This window comes from Nelumbo nucifera, chromosome 4, assembly GCF_055504915.1.
Source record: "Nelumbo nucifera cultivar China Antique chromosome 4, China Antique-T2T, whole genome shotgun sequence".
NCBI classification, from domain to species: domain Eukaryota; kingdom Viridiplantae; phylum Streptophyta; class Magnoliopsida; order Proteales; family Nelumbonaceae; genus Nelumbo; species Nelumbo nucifera.
The window spans coordinates 24,115,921-24,134,155 of NC_142652.1; the positions used below are offsets into that span (position 1 = coordinate 24,115,921).

Consider the following 18,235-nt stretch of genomic DNA (forward strand, 5'->3'; position numbering starts at 1 on the left):
ACTAGAGCACGGAAGCGAAGAGGAGAGTGAGCTTTGGTAAATATATCTGCAGACTGATCCTAGGAAGAGACAGGAATAAGGCGAACGGTACCCTCGAGCACATGATGACGAATAAAGTGACAATTAGTCTCAATATGCTTAGTGCGCTCATGAAATACATCAATGTGGGCAATCTGTATGGCGCTACGACTGTCACAGTAAAGTGAGGTTGCGGATGAATGAGTAAGTCCCATGTCATGGAGTAACCATCATAACCATAACAGCTCGGAGGTAGTGTCAGCAAGAACTCTATATTCAGTTTTAGTACTGGAACGAGAAACAACCGTTTGCTTCTTACTACGCCAAGATATAAGAGAATCTCCAAGAAAGAAGCAATAACCAGTAGTGGAGCGTCTATCAGTAGGATCACCGGCCCAATTAGCATCAGAATATGCGATCAACTGAAGAGAGGAAGAACTGGAGTAGCGAAGTCAATGAAACAAAGTGCCCTTGACATAACGGATGATACGAAGCACAGCAGCATAATGATTAGTGCGAGGGGCAGACATGAACTGACTCACAATATGAACAACATACGCAATATCAGGACGAGTAACAATAAGGTATACAAGACTGCCAACTAGTTGCCGATATAAGGTGCAGTCACTAAGAAGAGTACCATCAATGGCTGTAAAATGGGCATTAGGCTCAATCAGAGTGTTAACAGTCTTAGTATCAGTGAGTCCTACATGAGAAATAAGATCAGTAGCATATTTGGCCTGAGACAGATAATATCCCAATTAGTCGGAGGAGACCTCAACGCCTAGGAAATAATTTGGTCGACCAAGATCTTTCATTTCAAACTGTTTGCTAAGAAAAGTCTTAAGAGCGGAAATGCCCTACAAATCATCGCCAGTAATGATCATGTCATCCACATAAAGGAGGAGAATGACACAACCCTGAGAGGTCTTACGGATGAACAAGGCATGATCATAAGTGCTAGATTTAAAACTAAACTGACAAACAATAGAGCTGAATTTGGAGAACCATGCTCGAGGCGCCTGCTTAAGTCCATATAGAGCCTTACGGAGACAACAAACATGATTAGGAAGATGATCATAACTAGGAGAGGGCTGCATATAAATCTCTTCAGAAAGATCACCATTGAGAAAAGCATTCTTAACATCCATCTGAAATAACTGCTAGTGCTTAGCTACAACAATTCCAATAAGACCGCGAACAGAGGTGAGACGGGCAACTGGGACAAAAGTCTCCTCATAATCAATGCCATACTCCTGTGTGAACCCTTTAGCTACCAATCTAGCTTTATACCTTTCAACTGAACCATCTGCCCGGGTCTTGATTTTGTAGACCCATTTACAACCAATCACGGATTTATTTGGAGGCAGGTCAACTAAATCCCAAGTGTGAGTGCTTGTAAGAGCTTGAATTTCTTCTACCATTGCTTTTTGCCATAGAGGGTCAGTATTATCCTCACGATAGGTGCAATGTTCATATAAAGATACAATGGTAGAATAAAAATGAAAATCACGAAGAATAACAAAAGGTTTAGTGACCCTACCAGAACGACGGAGTGGAGCATCAAAATGGTCAGGGTTGAACTAATCAGAAGCAATCAAGGGCTCAAAAGAAGGCAGAGCTGGAGGATCCATAGCCAAGGTAGATGCATTCGGAGAGGTTGCAGGTTGTGCAGTACTGTTAGAGCTACCAGAGGAAGAAGTAGTTGGACCTGCAGGTAAATCATCAGGAAAAAGCGAAATAGTAGGATAAGTAAAAAATGTGAAGATGTCGTGGTAACTCGAAATGGGGAGAGACTTGAGAACATTTTGTGTTCCCAAAAGGTAACATGACGAGATATGCGAAGTCGTTGGGTAAGAGGATCCCAACACCGATATCCTTTATGTTCAATACCATACCCGAGAAAACAACATAGACATGTTTTTTGTTCCAATTTGGTATGTTCATGAGGTTGTAATATAACAAAACAAGCACAACCAAATACACGAAGAGACTGGTAATCAGGGCAATGGCTATACAATCGTTCATAAGGAGAAATATTACCAATAACAGGAGAAGGAATGCGATTGATGGTATAAACAGCAGTAAGGGCTGCTTCCCCCCAAAAACGTTCAGGACAAGAGGAAGAGATTAAAAGAGCTCAAACAGTATCAAGAATATGCCTATGTTTTCGTTCTACACGCCCATTTTGTTGAGAGGTATCAGGACAAGATCTATGAATGATAGTTTCATTTTGTGAAAGAAATTGGGTAAGGATAGAATCTCTATATTCCATGGCATTATCAGTGCGAAAAATTTTGATGATAGAGGAAAACTGAGTTTTGATCATGGTGGCAAATTGAATATAAATTGCAAGTAATTCAGATTTATTACGCATAAGATAAATCCATGTATATTGAGAGAAATCATCAATGAAGATCACAAAATAACGTGAACCACCCATGGTATTATGAGGCGAAGGTCCCCAAATATCAGAATGAATAAGATCAAAAGGTGCAGAAGAAATAGAATCACTTATATTAAAAGGCAAAGCATGATGTTTTGAAAGATGACATGAAACACAATCAAAGTGTGTTGTTTTAATAGGACCCAAACATCCATTAGAAATTAAAGATCCTAATCTAGAGGTAGAAATGTGACCTAGGCAAGAATGCCAAACACTAGAGGTGACAGCAACAGCAAGAAATGGTAATTTAAGAGATGATAGCTCAAACAATCGCCCAATCTTACGATCTGTCCCAATGATCTTCCCTGTCCGTGGATCCTGCACAGTACAACCACGACTTGAGAAATGTATTTCAAAACCAAGTTCACATAATTGTCCAACGGATATAAGATTTAGAGATAATTGAGGTACCAAAAAAGTGTTAGGAAGTGATAAACGAGATGTTGAAATAGTTTCTACACTTTTGACAGTTAAGGTGGAACTATCGGCAGTATGAACAATTGGTGCAATAGAAGGATGTGACTTGGAAGTAAATAAGGATGAATTTGATGTCATATGATTGCAACAGGCAGAATCAAAATACCATGATGAGGTAGTACCTAGAGTGACGGACAAGACTGAATTAGAAGGCATACCAGAATCAGGTTGGAGTTGTTGAAGAAGAGCTTGGAGTCCTCTAAGAGAAAATTTTGGAAGAGGTGTTATCAGAAGAATCCTTTGTGGCAGCAGCTGCAATAGAACTCGAAGCCTGAGAACCCATGGATGAGGACTTCTGTCTAGATGCATTTTTGGCTTGCAAGTGGCAGCACTCAAAAATAGTATGACCAGTCTTCTTGCAGTAATTGCAGAAAGTCCGTTTTGAAGATTTAGAGGAAGTTGAAGATGTAGCAGACGTACCCGGAGTAGCAAAAACAGCATCAATAGATAATAAGGATCGCTCATCTCGAAGTGTTTTTAGTCGAGTGTCTTTAGAGAGCAAATCTTTGATTACAACTTCAAGGGAAGGCAATGGGCTACAATGAAGTAGAGTACCACTAATAGGTTCATACTCATCCCTGAGAGTCATCAGAATATGCCAAACACATTGGCGATCGCAAAGCTTAGAATAAGTAGTAGCTGCAGAGGTACTATCCCATTCAGGTTCACACTGTGCTAACTAATCCCAAAGAACTTGTAATTCAAAGACATAACTGTGAATGGTCTATTTAGGTTGTTGCTTCATATGGTGAAGAAGCCTATAGAGCTGAAACTGATGTACATCATCAGAAATAGAATAACGAGCTTGTAAGAAATCTCATACCTCTTTAGGGGAGTCATATCTGCGAAATTCCAACTTGATGCTTGCAATACAAGTATTGCGAAACCAGGTCAATATTTGATGATTTTTCTATTCGTTCAACAAATTTATCTTCTGTTTCATCAACAATTTTAGAAGGTTTGGGAATCTCACTAGTCACATATCGCCATAGAAGGTGGACCTTGAGAAAACGGCACATCTCTCAGGACCATAAATCATAATTTGAGCCACCGAAAGTAATAGTGATGGGATGAGAGATATGTTGAGCAGCTTCAAATGAATCCATGAGGAGAAACACAAATCTTTGGAGCAACACAAATCATGGGAAAATCTTAATACTAACCTTAAAAAAAAAAAACTCCGCAGAATCCCTAATGTCTTCTTCGTCGGGGCAACCTCGGTTCTGGTACACACAGACGCCATCGAAGGTTATGCACCTACATAACCTTCTTTGGAAATTCGCAGACTACAAGATGTAAACCAGGTTAATTGGGGTCTCTGAAGGGACAACCACCGGTGTCAAGAAGCTTCACCAGATGCAAGCCGCTAGAACTTTGCTCTTTCCTATGAAGCAAACACCACCCTGGTTCTCGTCCTTTACTAGAAAACAGCTCGAAAGAAGACTGATCGAAACAGTCCTTAGAGAATCACCAAACCAATCTCAGAGATTACAGAGAAGATACGACTTCTAATGCACTTCATTTGAAGTAGACAGCACCCAAGAGAAAGAGCTTCAATAGATCTAAGATCGATCCAGCTCTGATACCATGATACGAAAAACAAAGAAGACAAATGGAGAGAATAATTATTTTGATATAAAATTCAACAGGTTACAACCCTATTTATAATAGAGCTAAGGATACAAGGTTGGCTACCTAAATTAGAATACAAAAATGATATGTACAACTAATTTCGATAGGACTATCTCTCCTACAATTAAGGAGATAATGATAGGATACTAATTTTGATATGACTATCTCTCCTTAATTCTAGGATACTAATGTTGATAGAATACGCTAACACTGTCTTTTTCTTCTTGCATCTTTTATTGCCACCGTCTTGGTCGCATAGAATTCGGTAAGCAAGGCGATGAAATGGTGGCAGCTGATGGCGAAGGTGGCTGAAAGTGGAAAGCTTTTGAGCGGTGGCGGAGGTGGCGAAGGCGACTACTAATATGCTAAGATCGATTTGGCGGGAAATTTCGGATAGGCGGGAGAGGTGAAGACCCCGAGGGAGAAAAGAAAGAAGTAGATGATTGTGATTGACTTGACGGGGAGAGGATGAAGCGACATCACCCCTGGAGAGACTGATTGTAGATTGCAGGGAGGCAGCTAAGGTTTCGACCTGGCGGATGAATTGGAAGTAAGAGATACAACGGGCGGTGGAGGCATCGATGAGGACGGTTGTGTTATCCAGGGATGAGCTGGGGCCGGCAGAAGGTTTCCATACTCTCTGTTCACAATCTCAAATCCAAAACTGTAGGCAAAGGGCGCCTCACTCGCACATCCCACCATGCATTGGGAACATCTTCCGTATTTATAAATTATTTTTCTGGGGAGATGTTCCCAATGCAGGTGGATATGCATGTGAGGCGCCCAAGTGTGAGGAGCAGATCCCGTTCCATAGGCAACAACCTCTCAGCCATCTCTCCACGAGGCAACAATCTCACCAACTGTGTGAGGCAAGTAGGCAACAGTTGTTGCTATCCCAGGCATTATTTTCACCAAACCTTACCTCTAGCTTTGCCAATTAGTGAGCTATTGGGTTACAAGATCCGGGAATAAAAGCAATTGAAAACAAGGAGTTATATCTTTAATTGCCTGTAGTCTTCGAGGATGCTAGTAGCTTTCAAATGAGGAATGAGGAGTGATTGTGCATTGCTTAACATACTTTTAATAATTGTCTCAGAATCGCCTTCAAATTTCAAAGCAGATGTTTTCATACTCCATTGCCAAACCGATCAGAATTCCTTCTTCATTGCCATAGTGCCTCCGCATCGATAAGAATGGAGAGGGGGAAGACATTGACTTGCTTCGCAGGTGGGCTAGCTCCTTCCTGCTTCCTTGAAGACAAGAGGGATAGAGGATAGTATTGGGTTTTTAAAATATTTATTCATCATTTGGTGTCATGTGTGTACTGATTTTGACAGAAGGTTAACTGACGTTAGCAACTGAAGTAGATTTAGTCAATTATTAGAAATAGTAGTACCACAGACAATAGTCAAACAGTAGGGGTAGAGTTAGTCAACTAGCTAAACCTTAAAGATACTTAAAGAAATTTGCCCTAAAAAACCTCATTGATTAGAGTAGTCAAACCATTCAATTTAAGAACCAGTCACTTGTTCGTATTTGGCCAGGATTTTCTCAAAAAACCATTAAACCGCTGATCCGAATGGATGATTGGTTAAGCCATCCGATCAGACATGTGGTTAGATGAAACTGGCATTCATCCTCATCTTCATCATCACCATCTAAACCTTTGTCATTATCATCATCTAAGCCGTATCCCAACTAAATGAATTCAGCTATATGAATCCCGTTTTATCATTTTGTTTTGTTATGTCATCATATCCATCATTAACTTATAGGTGAATCCCGTTTTATCATTTTGTTTTGTTGTGTCATATCCATAATGCTTAAATCCCTTCTTGTTACTTTAACACCCAAATATTTTTTTTTTTTTGTTCGTCCCTAGTTCTTCAAGTCCTTCAACTTTGAACATATCACCTTTACTAATAGGTATTTATGCATATTACTAAGTCATCTCAATTTTTTTCTCATTTTATTCATTTATCCTATGTCTTTTACATGATCTGATTTCTAACCTAATTCTTAATTTTTTTAATCATCCATGTAAACTTGATAACAAAGTCAAGATGGCCGAGTTGGTCTAAGGCGCCAGTTTCAGGTACTGGTCCGAAAGGGCATGGGTTCGAATCCCATTCTTGACATTTACAAATTTTTCTGCAGGATCAAACTTGGGCTTGGGCTGAACAAATTCTGTAATTACAAAAGCCCGCCCGTGAACAGGTCCAATAACCATTTTTGAATTATGAGAGCAATATACCAATTTAGATGTGGATTATACTAAAATTACAATACATCAAACATTTGACGTCTTTTTCATCATGTTTGATTACGCCTTAACGCTCAAAAAGAAGTAAAAAATTAAAAAGAAAATATTGAGATTTGAATGATTATAACCTAAACTCAAGAGGTTGTCTACCCATAAACAATCTACTAAGTATATGGATGGGTTTGGATTTTGAATGATTGTAAGTGGGTAGATGATCACAAAGTCAATTATAACTATAGATCCGGCCAGTTCCAACCAAATTCATGACAGGTAACTTCTTAGGGCTACATCCGATTTGAGCTAGGGTCATTAGGGATTAAGGTCCATTGAAAATTTAGCAAATTTTCCGTCCAATTTGAATTAAATTGCACCTTCAAAACTTCTCTGACCCAAATTTCGATTTAATCATCCGCTAAACGTAACCCATTGTTTATGTTCATATTTATATACTACTAGAGTTACAAGTGGAGAATGGTTAATATGGGTTGTATGTGTGGTTTAACTAAGAAACACGACACGTCTTAGGGTCCATTTGGTTTGTAGTTGAAATCAGAATTAAAACTTCTCATAGTCAGAATCAGAATGGTTTATTTCCATAATCTATTTGATTCACACAAGAATCGGATTTGAAATTAGAATCAGTTGAAATGGGATTTTATTCCCATGGGAGGGTGAAGGAATGGCCATTCCCTCAAATGGGAGAAAGACATTCCATCGGAAATAAAAATGGGATTCTGATTCTATTCAACCAAATTATTAGAATTCAAATGGATTTACGATTTTGGTTCCAAACCTCTATTCCTACAAACCAAACGGACCCTTAGTCTTAAAAAGTGAAGGCCACTGAAACTATAGAAACATAATTATCATATGGCCATATTATGAGCATTCATGCATACTCACCCCAAGAAAATGACTTCCATCCTAATTTTTCTTTTTTTAAAAAGAAGGGGTAAACTGCTGAAACCTCCCCTTAAGTTTCTGGTTGTTAATGAAACATTTCCTGAAGATTGGTAATTGCAATCACCTCCCTTAAACTTTTTGACATAGTTGCAAAAGTAGACCCCCTTTGATAGAATCTTTTAAAGAGAGGCATGGAAATATCCAAAATACCCATGCAATTACTTCTAACAAAAATGTTTGTTTTCCAATTTTTCTCTTCATATGAATTATTGCCCCAAACTCTTCTATTCTCTTTTCTGAAATTGATTTATTTTCTAAATTTGTCCTTCTTATCAATCACTCAAATGTAAAACTACAACTTTAAGCTCTATTTTTATTGTCCATAAAATTTGTATTGCTTTTTCATGGTTTTTTTAGAAGATTATAATATAGGGGGGACTACTTGCAATTTCTATTTTAGGCTTAGAAGTTAGAACAATGCCAAGAGGAATTTGTTAATTGATTTCACGTCCTTAATCTAGGCGGTTGAACCATTTGACTCAGGAACTAATCACTAGGTGATTCCATTCTCCTCTTAAGCTGGAATCTTCTAAAAACACCATTGACACATGTCAAACATTCAGTAAATCACTGACTTAGATGGTTGAACTGTTAAAGTATTTATCTCAAACAATGTTTTTTTTTTTAATATTTTAACTAATTTTTATTTTTTAATATTTCATATCGTAAAGGATTGTTTTCTTCAAACCATACAGTTGAACTGTTGAAGTAGAAACCAGTGGCCAAACTAGTTTTATTTCGGGTTGATTTTTAAAACCTTAATGAAACCACCTATTTCTGTCACATGGATATATATATATATATATATATATATATATATATATATATATATATATATATATATATATATATTTAACCAATCCAAACCATCTGAGGATTCACTGAGGATTTTCATAATTAATATAATATAACCTGTTGGAAATTTTTTAAGCATAAAACAACTATAAAATGGGATTATTTTAGATATCTGACAATGTATGTTGGATTTTTTTTTCATCAAGTATTGGAGATAGAAAACAAATGGGGCTCTCCCCAAGCTAACAAGCTCATTAGCACCTGAACTTAGATTTAGTTTGGAAAGAGTGCAAATACAAGATCTCGAAATACAGTATATAAAGCTTTGCATTGTATATATTTGTATTTATGACTCAGTTTAGGAAGAGTACAAATAGAAATATGCACGGCGCAAATATAAATTTAAAAACACAAAATAAAATACAAGGCTTTGCATTGTTTACACACTTTCCAAGCTGAGCTTTTGGTTCAATTTAGAAAGAATACAAATATAAATATGTACAATACAAATACATACAAAATCTAAGGCTTTCCAAACTAAACTTAAAAGTTCTTTGCGCATGTGTGCGCTATAAACTGGTTTGATGAATTTTATTGATTTGTTTTTGACTTTTTTCTGTAAAAGACTATGAATTCAACCTAAAAGAAAAACCATACCACTACAACACACAAAGAAAATAAAAAACCTACCCACTAACTAAGGGCACTAACCACACACCATTGAAATCTCAACAACTAGGGGTGATTAAATTTAGCCAGCCCAGCCTAGCCTTGGGCCTGGACCCAATACTTTAGGCCCATATTATATATAAATATTATAATATGACAAATATAATACATATTATATAATATTTTTTGTTATGTAAATTTTAACATAAATTTTATTTGTTACATATCATTTACTTATTGTTTTATATTTAAAATTATAGGCCCGGACCTGGCCTGGCCCAGCCATGATTTACTCGAAGTGCTGTAATGGGAATGAGTTTAGCAAATTGGTTTTGGCCCAAGTGCATGTGTTAAAAGACAAAAGAACACTCGTGTAGCACCATTTTTCTCTTCATAACCAGGGCTTTTTTTGTCTTTTGAATGGGAATGATGCCCTTCCCGTGCCCCTATTTTATTTGCATTCTCACGTGCAAGTACAATGATTCGTGACTGCTGCCTGCTGGGACCGGTCTCACCGTCTGATTAAAATTCCTAATTGTACACGTGGTTGACGTTAAACTCTGGTAGACGGTCCTTAGGACCTCCAACAAGTATAAACGCGGGAACAGAGCCGAAAACCCTATAGAAAAAAACGAAATTAACGGCCTTTCCTTCTGCTTTTGTGAACTGACCCTTTTGATCTCCTTTCGCTTCAACGGAAGCAAAGCTAACGCACAGTGCTCAGAATGGATTCAACAGGGGGAAGTCAAAGCGAAAACGAAGAGAATAAGAGATATAGAAAGAGAAAGAGGTCTAACGAAGAAGACACTGCAAAGGCAGAAGCAGAAGATAAAGAGGCGGAGAACTCAGATAGGAGTAGCCGAGACTTGGTGCAGGATGGAGAAGAAGGCGAAGAGAAAGGTACGGTCGGCGCGACGGCGAAGAAGAATAAGAAGAAGTTGCAGAGTGGATCAGGAATCATGAGCAATGAGTCTTTCTCTCGGTTGGGCCTCTCAGAACCGACCATGAAAGCTATTCAAGACATGGGATTTGAGAAGATGACTGAGGTAGCGATTTTTTTTTTTTTTATCTTTATAACTTCATTACGGTTCGATGTCCTGGGACGTCTCACCATCGGTTCAGGTCGAACCATTTACTGAGCTTTCAATATGCGAATTAAATTGTATAAATAAACAAAAGAGCACAATTTAATCGTGCAATACCCAACTCAATTATGTGAACTTTAAGTTTTTGTTGAACAGAGAAGATACATGAACTTGGAGTTCGATTTGAACATTAGCCCATGCTTTCTTCAACACAACTCTTGTCTCTTTCATAGTCCAACCTTTACCGTTCCATAGTCTCTGGATTTTTTCTGTAACTTTTCTTAATCTAGACTTTTGTTTTCGTATATGTTTGCATTCGGATGATATTCGAGGCTTTAAGAGTTAAAAATTTTGCTGCACCACTTGTGAATTTTTTCTGGTTGACAAAGAAGCGTCATTAACTACCATGGACAAGTAAATTTTCTGAACCTTTTTGTTAGTTGACTCCTAATTTCTACTTGACACAAAAAGTTGGTTAATCCACAAAAAAAGAGGAAATAACTTTGATTCTACAATCTTGTTCAGCAGCTTTTGGACCAATATTTCTCAACACTCTGTTCTAATATGCAAGAATTTGGTACGGTTACCCTGAAGCCCATCTTCCTTGTGAATTGATCTACTGGCATCGAATGACACACAGAATGGACAATTCAATAAGACATCTTGGATCAGATCTCTATAGATGCACCAAACATCTATGCAGATGAAGTGTTCTGGATATCACAATGACCTAGGTCCAAGTTGTTGGAATTAAAACTTCAGTAGTGAACATTGTTGTACTCTTGTAGGTTTCCCTTTCAACTGAAAGTCTTAATTGAAATGATGCACAGGTTGCTTAGCATGCACATGATTGAAAATCAATTCTCAACTTGTTGGTTTTCTACGAATGTTGGGTCACAGATCAACTTCTCTCTTTTTTTCTATATCATTATTCGATATCATATTCATAGGTAAGGAAACCTGTAGGCTGATAATTATTTGCAAAAATACCATAGATATTGATTGTCAAGAGAAACTATCCCAATCTCATATGGGGTTACATGCTTGCTGCACAAATTTTTGTTTGACTGTCTTAGTTTTTTCATATCCTTCAGTTATCTAGTATCTCATATCATTTTAATATTTCATTTCAATCATGAAAGCATTCAAAAAAAAAATTAAAATAAGTATCCTAAGATTTTGGCAGTTCTATCATCATCTGTAAAGATCTCCTCTAAGAACTGCTTTCTCACTATTCATTTCTCTTTACAACTACAGATTCAAGCTAGAGCTATCCCACCACTTTTGGAAGGCAAAGATGTTCTTGGAGCTGCAAGAACCGGTTCTGGGAAGACCCTGTCTTTTCTAGTACCAGCCGTTGAACTGTTATATCACATCTGTTTTTCTCATCGTAATGGAACAGGTGTTGTTATCATTTGCCCAACAAGGGAGCTTGCCATACAGGTAGAATCATTGCCATTCTTCTCAAAATTTCTGAAGAACAAGAATTTTCTCAATGGAAAATTATTTTCCTAGTTTAACACTACTGCTTGCTTATGGGGAATTTTGTTAGTTAAAGCTTTCAAGCATATATTTCTGGGTTCTTATCCCACATATCCACAAACTGTGTTTGACTCATTTTTCTCTTCTTACAGCATTGTTTAATTATTTTTTTCTTTGAAACCAATCCTTAGTCAAGTTGTTAATGTGCTGTTTTTCATCTCATAGATTTTCCATTCCTCTCATATAAAGATGTCTAATCTTATTTCCATCTACTTATGGTCCTTCGGAAAGGTTTTTATTTTGATGGAAAAGAAAGTTCCCTGCATCCTCTAATTATTCTTGAACTCTTTAATTTATAAACGCATCAACATGTTTTTCAAACCTTATCGTTTATTCAATTAACTAGTTAGGTATTATTTAGATTGCCTCTCATAATTCAAGAAAAAATTCTCACCTAAAGGCTTTTCTCATCTTGAGATAATTTTAGCATTTTCACTTGTAAGTTCTAACTAGCAGCATTCAAGTACTGTACAGTTTTAGCAGCATTTTATATACAAGGAGTTCCATTTGAAGACTAATCTTCCATTGATATAGTACAGACACATGCTGTTGCAAAGCTACTTCTTAAGTACCACACACAAACTCTGGGATTGATTATCGGTGGTGCATCTAGAAGGGGAGAAGCAGAACGCCTTGTAAAAGGGGTAAATATTTTAGTAGCAACCCCTGGGAGACTTCTAGATCATCTTCAAAATACCAAAGGCTTCATATACAAAAACTTGATGGTAAATGATCCTTTCTTCCTTTGGTATTACTTCATTCATGTTTATTTTTAGTCCTTCCCCCACCCAGTGTTGCATTTCTGATTCCTTTCCCTCTTTCTGACTTTTAAATTATTCGAAAGTTCCTATTTCTCGTTTTGATGGGTTTTGAGTAGAGGAAATTTGGTAGAGGATAGGAGACAAGCTATATTGATTGCTACTTGCTGGATGTCGGTGAATGAAATCTCATTATGGTAGATAAAACATCATTAGGAATGTATAGGTTATGTTTCAAATGGGTGGATTTGAATAATGTTGGAGAGATAAAGATGCAATAAATCTCGGGCTGGCAAGCATGAGAACACAGGTTTTAGTGTGAGAGCAGCCACTTTGTGTAAAAAATATGTGATTGATTATCCAAGTCTACCCCTCCCAAAACCCCAGATAACTGGGACCAACATTGGTTAATGGCCTTTAGATAAAGATGCAATTGAATTACTTTAAGATCCTTATTTAATCAAATCTACATTGTAAGTTCATTTCAAGTTATGCATATAGGACTCAGAGAGGGGTTGCATTATATATAATACATCTTTTCCACTATTGAATTCTACTTGTTTTATATCTACAAAGTTATGACTAAATATTATAAGGTAGTAGGTAGTTGTTATATCATTGTGTGAGACTGCAATCTTGATTATGATGTGATACAGATGGTGAATTATGGGGTACCCTACTACCCTTTCTAGCTCCAGATCAAGAACTATTCATTTGACCACCTTCCTCTGTGTGTGCACACGTGCGTGACTGCGCCACATGGAGCAATGATGTAGCTAATCCCAACCATCCATCTTATGGGATCTTCAATCTCATAATCCATATCAGCTTCAAATGTGACCTTGTATTTGGGAGTTTTTAGTGACATCGGATGTCCAGAGTTTTAAGTTTCTTAATTAAAAATATTCCTATAGAGAGGGGCTTTTTGTGGACATGTTCTGATGGTTTCCGGATGAAACATTAATGGGGTGGAGAGGGGAACATATGGGACCATTTGAAGCCCCCAACCATGCTCAAGTGGATGATATCTGTGTTATCCAGACTTCTCTGAAATGACCTAACTAGTAAACCTATTCCATATATACAATACTTTTAGTTCTGCACACACTTTTATTTCTTTATTTGAATTAATAACAAAACTTATTTCTAACTTTGAAGTTCATTGTTTTCCGTGTGTGATTGCACAAATGCTCTATTTTATGTGCAGTGCCTTATTATTGATGAAGCTGACAAAATATTGGAAGCAAACTTCGAGGATGACATGAGGAATATTATTAAAATTCTACCAAAGGTAAATAATTTTTTAGTAAGTATTATTTTGAAAACTTAATTAGGTATATTGAGAGGGAAGTTTTGATGCAGTGCCTAATTTCCTTCCCTTTTTAACTTTGACTAATGCAGACTGACAAAAATAAGTGGCATTTCCTAGAAATTATGACTAGATCTTAACAAACTGGAATTATTGCTTCGAAATACTGAAATAAAATAATAATTGTGAAACTTGGACTACCTAGTTATTCAACTTTCGTTGGAGTAATTTCATTTTCTTTTTTAACAATAGATCATTTAATATTTACATAATGTACTCAAATTTTAGTTTCAAAAAGTTTTTTTTTTTCAATTGTTCTGTACAAAAAAGGTTAATGATTACTCATGCCCCTGGTTTCTGCTGCTAAGACATTGGTTGTTATTCATTACTAATTCTTTATCCTCTGGGATTGGTTTCTGATCTTATAATATAAAGAAAATCTAGAATCTGGAGAGCATGATTATTTTTCTGAATCAGTAATACCAAGGTTATCTGTAGAGCACATGCAAAAGGAAAATTCTATGAGATCCTTCTATCTGGCTCATTCTCAAGAGACAACAGAAGTGGTTGGTGCTGCTTGTGTCTGGGGCCTTCAAATTCCTCCAAGTTTAGAGGCTTTTGTTTTACACATTCTCTGCTAAGGCTCTTATAGTTGTATATTTGGAGTGTTTCACTTGTTTCTGTTGGATGCACCATGTACAAGTCAGAGGAGGCAGTGTTTCACTTGTTTCTTTTCTTCCATGAGTCTTGTATATTTGTAGTTTTCTCTGTTTTCTTTTTGATATCCTGGTAGGAATATGCTCTCTTGACCTTATCTTCTGTTGGTTATAGGACCTTTTAAATGATGATTCCTCTTGCTGTTTGTAGGGATGTTCATAAAAAGAGGAATGCAAGTATCTTTAAAGGGGGGGGGGGGGGGGGGGGGGGGTTTGAGCCTATCCCTGCATCTTTGTGCCAATGCTATCTCATTTCTTATGGATAGAGCATTCACTTTAACAGATTTTTCTAGGTGTAACTGGAAGGACTTGTCTTAACTAACCATTTGTTTTGGGTGTAGAGATTAGCACACTCTAAATGGTTTTCAATGGGCTAGTCATCCATATTACCTTCTATGTTTTTAATGAATCATTTTCTATTTGGTTCTGATCAGGTAAGTGAAAGGAACAATAGAAAAAACTTGAGATATGCCTGATAGCATAAAATGATAGGTGCTCAGCAATATATACTGACATCTATTCTGTACTTATGACTATTATATTAATTGCATCTCGGTCTGATTGAAATGAGATGGAATTGTATTCTTGTTCATTTCTTGTTCATAGTGATCTAATTGAAATATTTGTAATATGCCAGGAGAGGCAAACAGCTCTTTTCTCTGCTACTCAGACTACAAAGGTTTGTATTTTGCATGCAAAATTTTCATGATTTGTTCTGCCTGTCCTAGTAATCTCAGGGAAGAATAATTTATTACTTCAGGTTGAAGATCTTGCACGGGTGTCATTTCACACAACTCCAGTGTATATTGGCGTGGATGATGGGAGGTCAAAGGTAAACAAACAGCCACAATGGTTTCCTTCATCCCAACTATTAGTGGAAGCTAATATGAATGTAGGAAATGTAGGTCACTAATGATGGACTGCATGAAGGCTATTGTGTCGTGCCAAGTGCTAAGAGATTTATTGTTCTCTATTCTTTCTTGAAGAGAAACCTGTCAAAGAAAGTGATGGTGTTCTTCTCCTCATGTAACTCGGTCAAATTTCACTCAGGCCTTCTCAAATACATTAAGATGGATTGCTTTGATATCCATGGACAACAAAAGCAAACAAGAAGGACATCCACCTTTTTTGATTTCTGCAACACAGAGAAGGGAATCTTGTTGTGCACTAATGTAGCAGCTCGTGGGCTTGATATTCCTGCTGTGGTATACCTCTTTCTTCTATATCTTGGCAATTATATTCTGTGATTACCATTCTTGTGCATATGATCCAGAATGCTCACCTTGATTTCCTTGCCCTTTCTTTTTTCTTTGCCTATTTCATAGGACTGGATTGTGCAGTATGATCCTCCAGATGACGTTAGGGTACCTTCATTCTCTGTCAACATGTTCTAATTTGTTTGTATTGTCTGCATTCTTGGGTAACTATTTCTTTTAAAACTTTGTTATTACTACTTTCAGGAATATATTGCCCGGGTTGGCCGTACAGCCCGTGGAGAAGGTGCAGAAGGTCATGGCTTGCTCTTCCTGATACCAGAGGAGTTGCAAATTCTTCGTTATCTTAAGGTTTAGCAATTTTCATAAACAAGAAAACTACCTTCCCCGTTGCTTGCTTTATTTTAGGGATGGGGTGATGAATTTGATGGACAGATCTTAGTATGATCTTATTCTTTTCTTCTTCTTTTTTTCTTAATTCATTGCAGTCAGCTAAGGTACCAATTGAAGAGTATGATTATGATGAAAAGAAGCTGGCAAACATGCAGTCTGCCCTGGTATTCTCCTGCTTCTTATATGTTTGATAATTCTTTGGTAGTTAGCAATAAAGTGGAGGGATTGCAGTTGATCTGGGAATTGATGCAGGAGAATCTAGTAACAAACAACCATTACCTGCACCAGTCTGCTAAGGATGCATACAAATCATATATATTAGCATACAATTCGCATTCTATGAAGGATGTTTTCAATGTCCACCGCCTTGATCTTCAGGTACATACCTAAAAATACATCTTCCAAGGACTATATATATGAGCATATAATAAATTCTTGCATGCTGTTGGATCATGATTGACAGGCTGTTGCTGCTTCATTTGGCTTTTCTTGTCCTTCAAAAGTAAATCTTAACATAGACAGTAGTGCATCAAAGTTTAGAAAGAAGATGCATAGAATTGAAGGGAGCCGAAGTGGGTTCAGTGAAACCAACCCTTATGGAAGGAAGAACTGTGAAGATGATAAACGACAATTTGTAAGGTACTAGCAGAATCTGCAGTGTTGGATAAGTATGGTTCTGTTATAATATTTGGTAGAGGTGTCTTACCTCTCAGCCAAGTTCCAGGCTTCCAGCTAAGTTGCTAACAAGTTTTGTCTTGTTTTTTGAGATATTTATCATCTTTTAATTTCTTGAGCCACTAGAGCAATCAAATTTCACCACTATATTCATTTTGCTTAGACAAATTGTATGGACCCAATTCTATCATCTTCAAGGGGTCCCATTCTCATATAAGTACGAGGTGACTCCCTGCATCTGGGTTTACCTTTTACCCACCTCAGCGATGCAGTCTGCAGCAAACTAGAACAGAGACGTTTTAAGAGGATATTTTCTTCAGATTTAAGAATTGAGTGGGCAGATTCCAGAATACGATTCCACTGCTTGGGTTAATTTTTGAGAAAAAAAAGTTGAATTAATAAAACTAATGAATTTTAGAACCTCACTCCTCTTCTTTTAACATCTTTTAGCGTCGGTTTGGTTTATAACTGGAATTGGAATCAGAATCGGAATGATCAATTTCTATAATCTGTTTGGTTCAGACATGAATCGGAATGGGAATTGAAATCAATTGGGATGAGATTTTATTCCCATGGGAGGAGGGAATGGCTATTCCCTCAAATGGGGGAATACCATTCTACAAGGAATTGGAATGAGATTCTGATTCCGTCCAACCAAACAATTGGAATTGGAATAGTATATTCTGATTCTGATTTCAGACCCCTATTCCAGTGAATCAAACGGGCCGGTAATGGATTTGAATTTCCTAATAGAATAGGATTTTTTTTTTTTTTTAAGAAATAGGAGATGTTAAGGATTACGTCAGTGTGGTTAGGCTTAGATGAGGTGTAAAATCCCAAAGCCAACCAGTCCATAATTTTACTGGTGGTCAGATCGTTCAGCCCATAAACATGTCCAAAAAAAAAGTTTACTTGTTAGCGTTCAACTGTCCAGTCCAATCCAAGTCTGACAATACCTCACATCTAAAGCGATGCCTAAGACTCACCCTTAATAAGGGTCCCTTATTAATGACGGGCTTTTGTTAATGAAAATTCAAATAGAAGGGACACTACTGGTACTATACTCTCAAACGCCAAACTATGAATCACTGTTTTCCCAAGATTATCCTCATTTTCCTTTTGGGTTCCGTTGTGTCAAATAACGTATTTATTATTGTCATCTTTTTCACCGTAATTCAGAAAGATTGTATAAGAATTGTTTATGAAGTAAAACATGAGATACAAAACTAAACAATTATAAAATTTGATTCAAACACAATGCATAAAAACTAAAAATGGAC

At 37.0% G+C, this 18,235-nt stretch overlaps 1 protein-coding gene and 1 non-coding gene across 3 annotated transcripts; both read left to right on the forward strand.

Annotated features, from left to right (window-relative positions):
* Positions 1–6,630: 6,630 nt before the first annotated feature.
* TRNAL-CAG (transfer RNA leucine (anticodon CAG)) lies at positions 6,631–6,711 on the forward strand. Its single transcript has one exon. It is a non-coding gene; the product is annotated as a tRNA-Leu (tRNA).
* Positions 6,712–9,890: 3,179 nt separating this feature from the next.
* On the forward strand, positions 9,891–17,116 carry LOC104603078 (ATP-dependent RNA helicase HAS1-like). Of its 2 annotated transcripts, none has more exons than XM_010267020.3 (12): positions 9,891–10,309; positions 11,606–11,791; positions 12,430–12,615; positions 13,856–13,939; positions 15,311–15,352; positions 15,434–15,505; positions 15,579–15,878; positions 15,999–16,037; positions 16,134–16,238; positions 16,376–16,444; positions 16,533–16,658; positions 16,744–17,116. In XM_010267020.3, exons 1-12 carry the CDS (start codon positions 9,989–9,991, stop codon positions 16,924–16,926), a joined length of 1,713 nt encoding a protein of 570 aa, XP_010265322.1. In that variant the 5' UTR covers positions 9,891–9,988; the 3' UTR covers positions 16,927–17,116. The 2 variants fall into 2 exon arrangements, with proteins under 2 accessions (XP_010265322.1, XP_010265323.1); XM_010267021.3 differs by having other exon boundaries at positions 15,660–15,878.
* The last annotated feature ends 1,119 nt before the right edge of the window (positions 17,117–18,235 follow it).

What these genes read in the sequence shown, in the direction of transcription:
- LOC104603078 (XM_010267020.3), top strand. Translation starts at nt 9,989, where the DNA reads ATGGATTCAACAGGGGGAAGTCAAAGCGAAAACGAAGAGAATAAGAGA. An exon ending in GGCTTGATATTCCTGCTGTG is followed by an intron (nt 15,879 to 15,998) that starts GTATACCTCTTT and finishes CCTATTTCATAG; the next exon opens with GACTGGATTGTGCAGTATGA. An exon ending in AAATTCTTCGTTATCTTAAG is followed by an intron (nt 16,239 to 16,375) that starts GTTTAGCAATTT and finishes AATTCATTGCAG; the next exon opens with TCAGCTAAGGTACCAATTGA.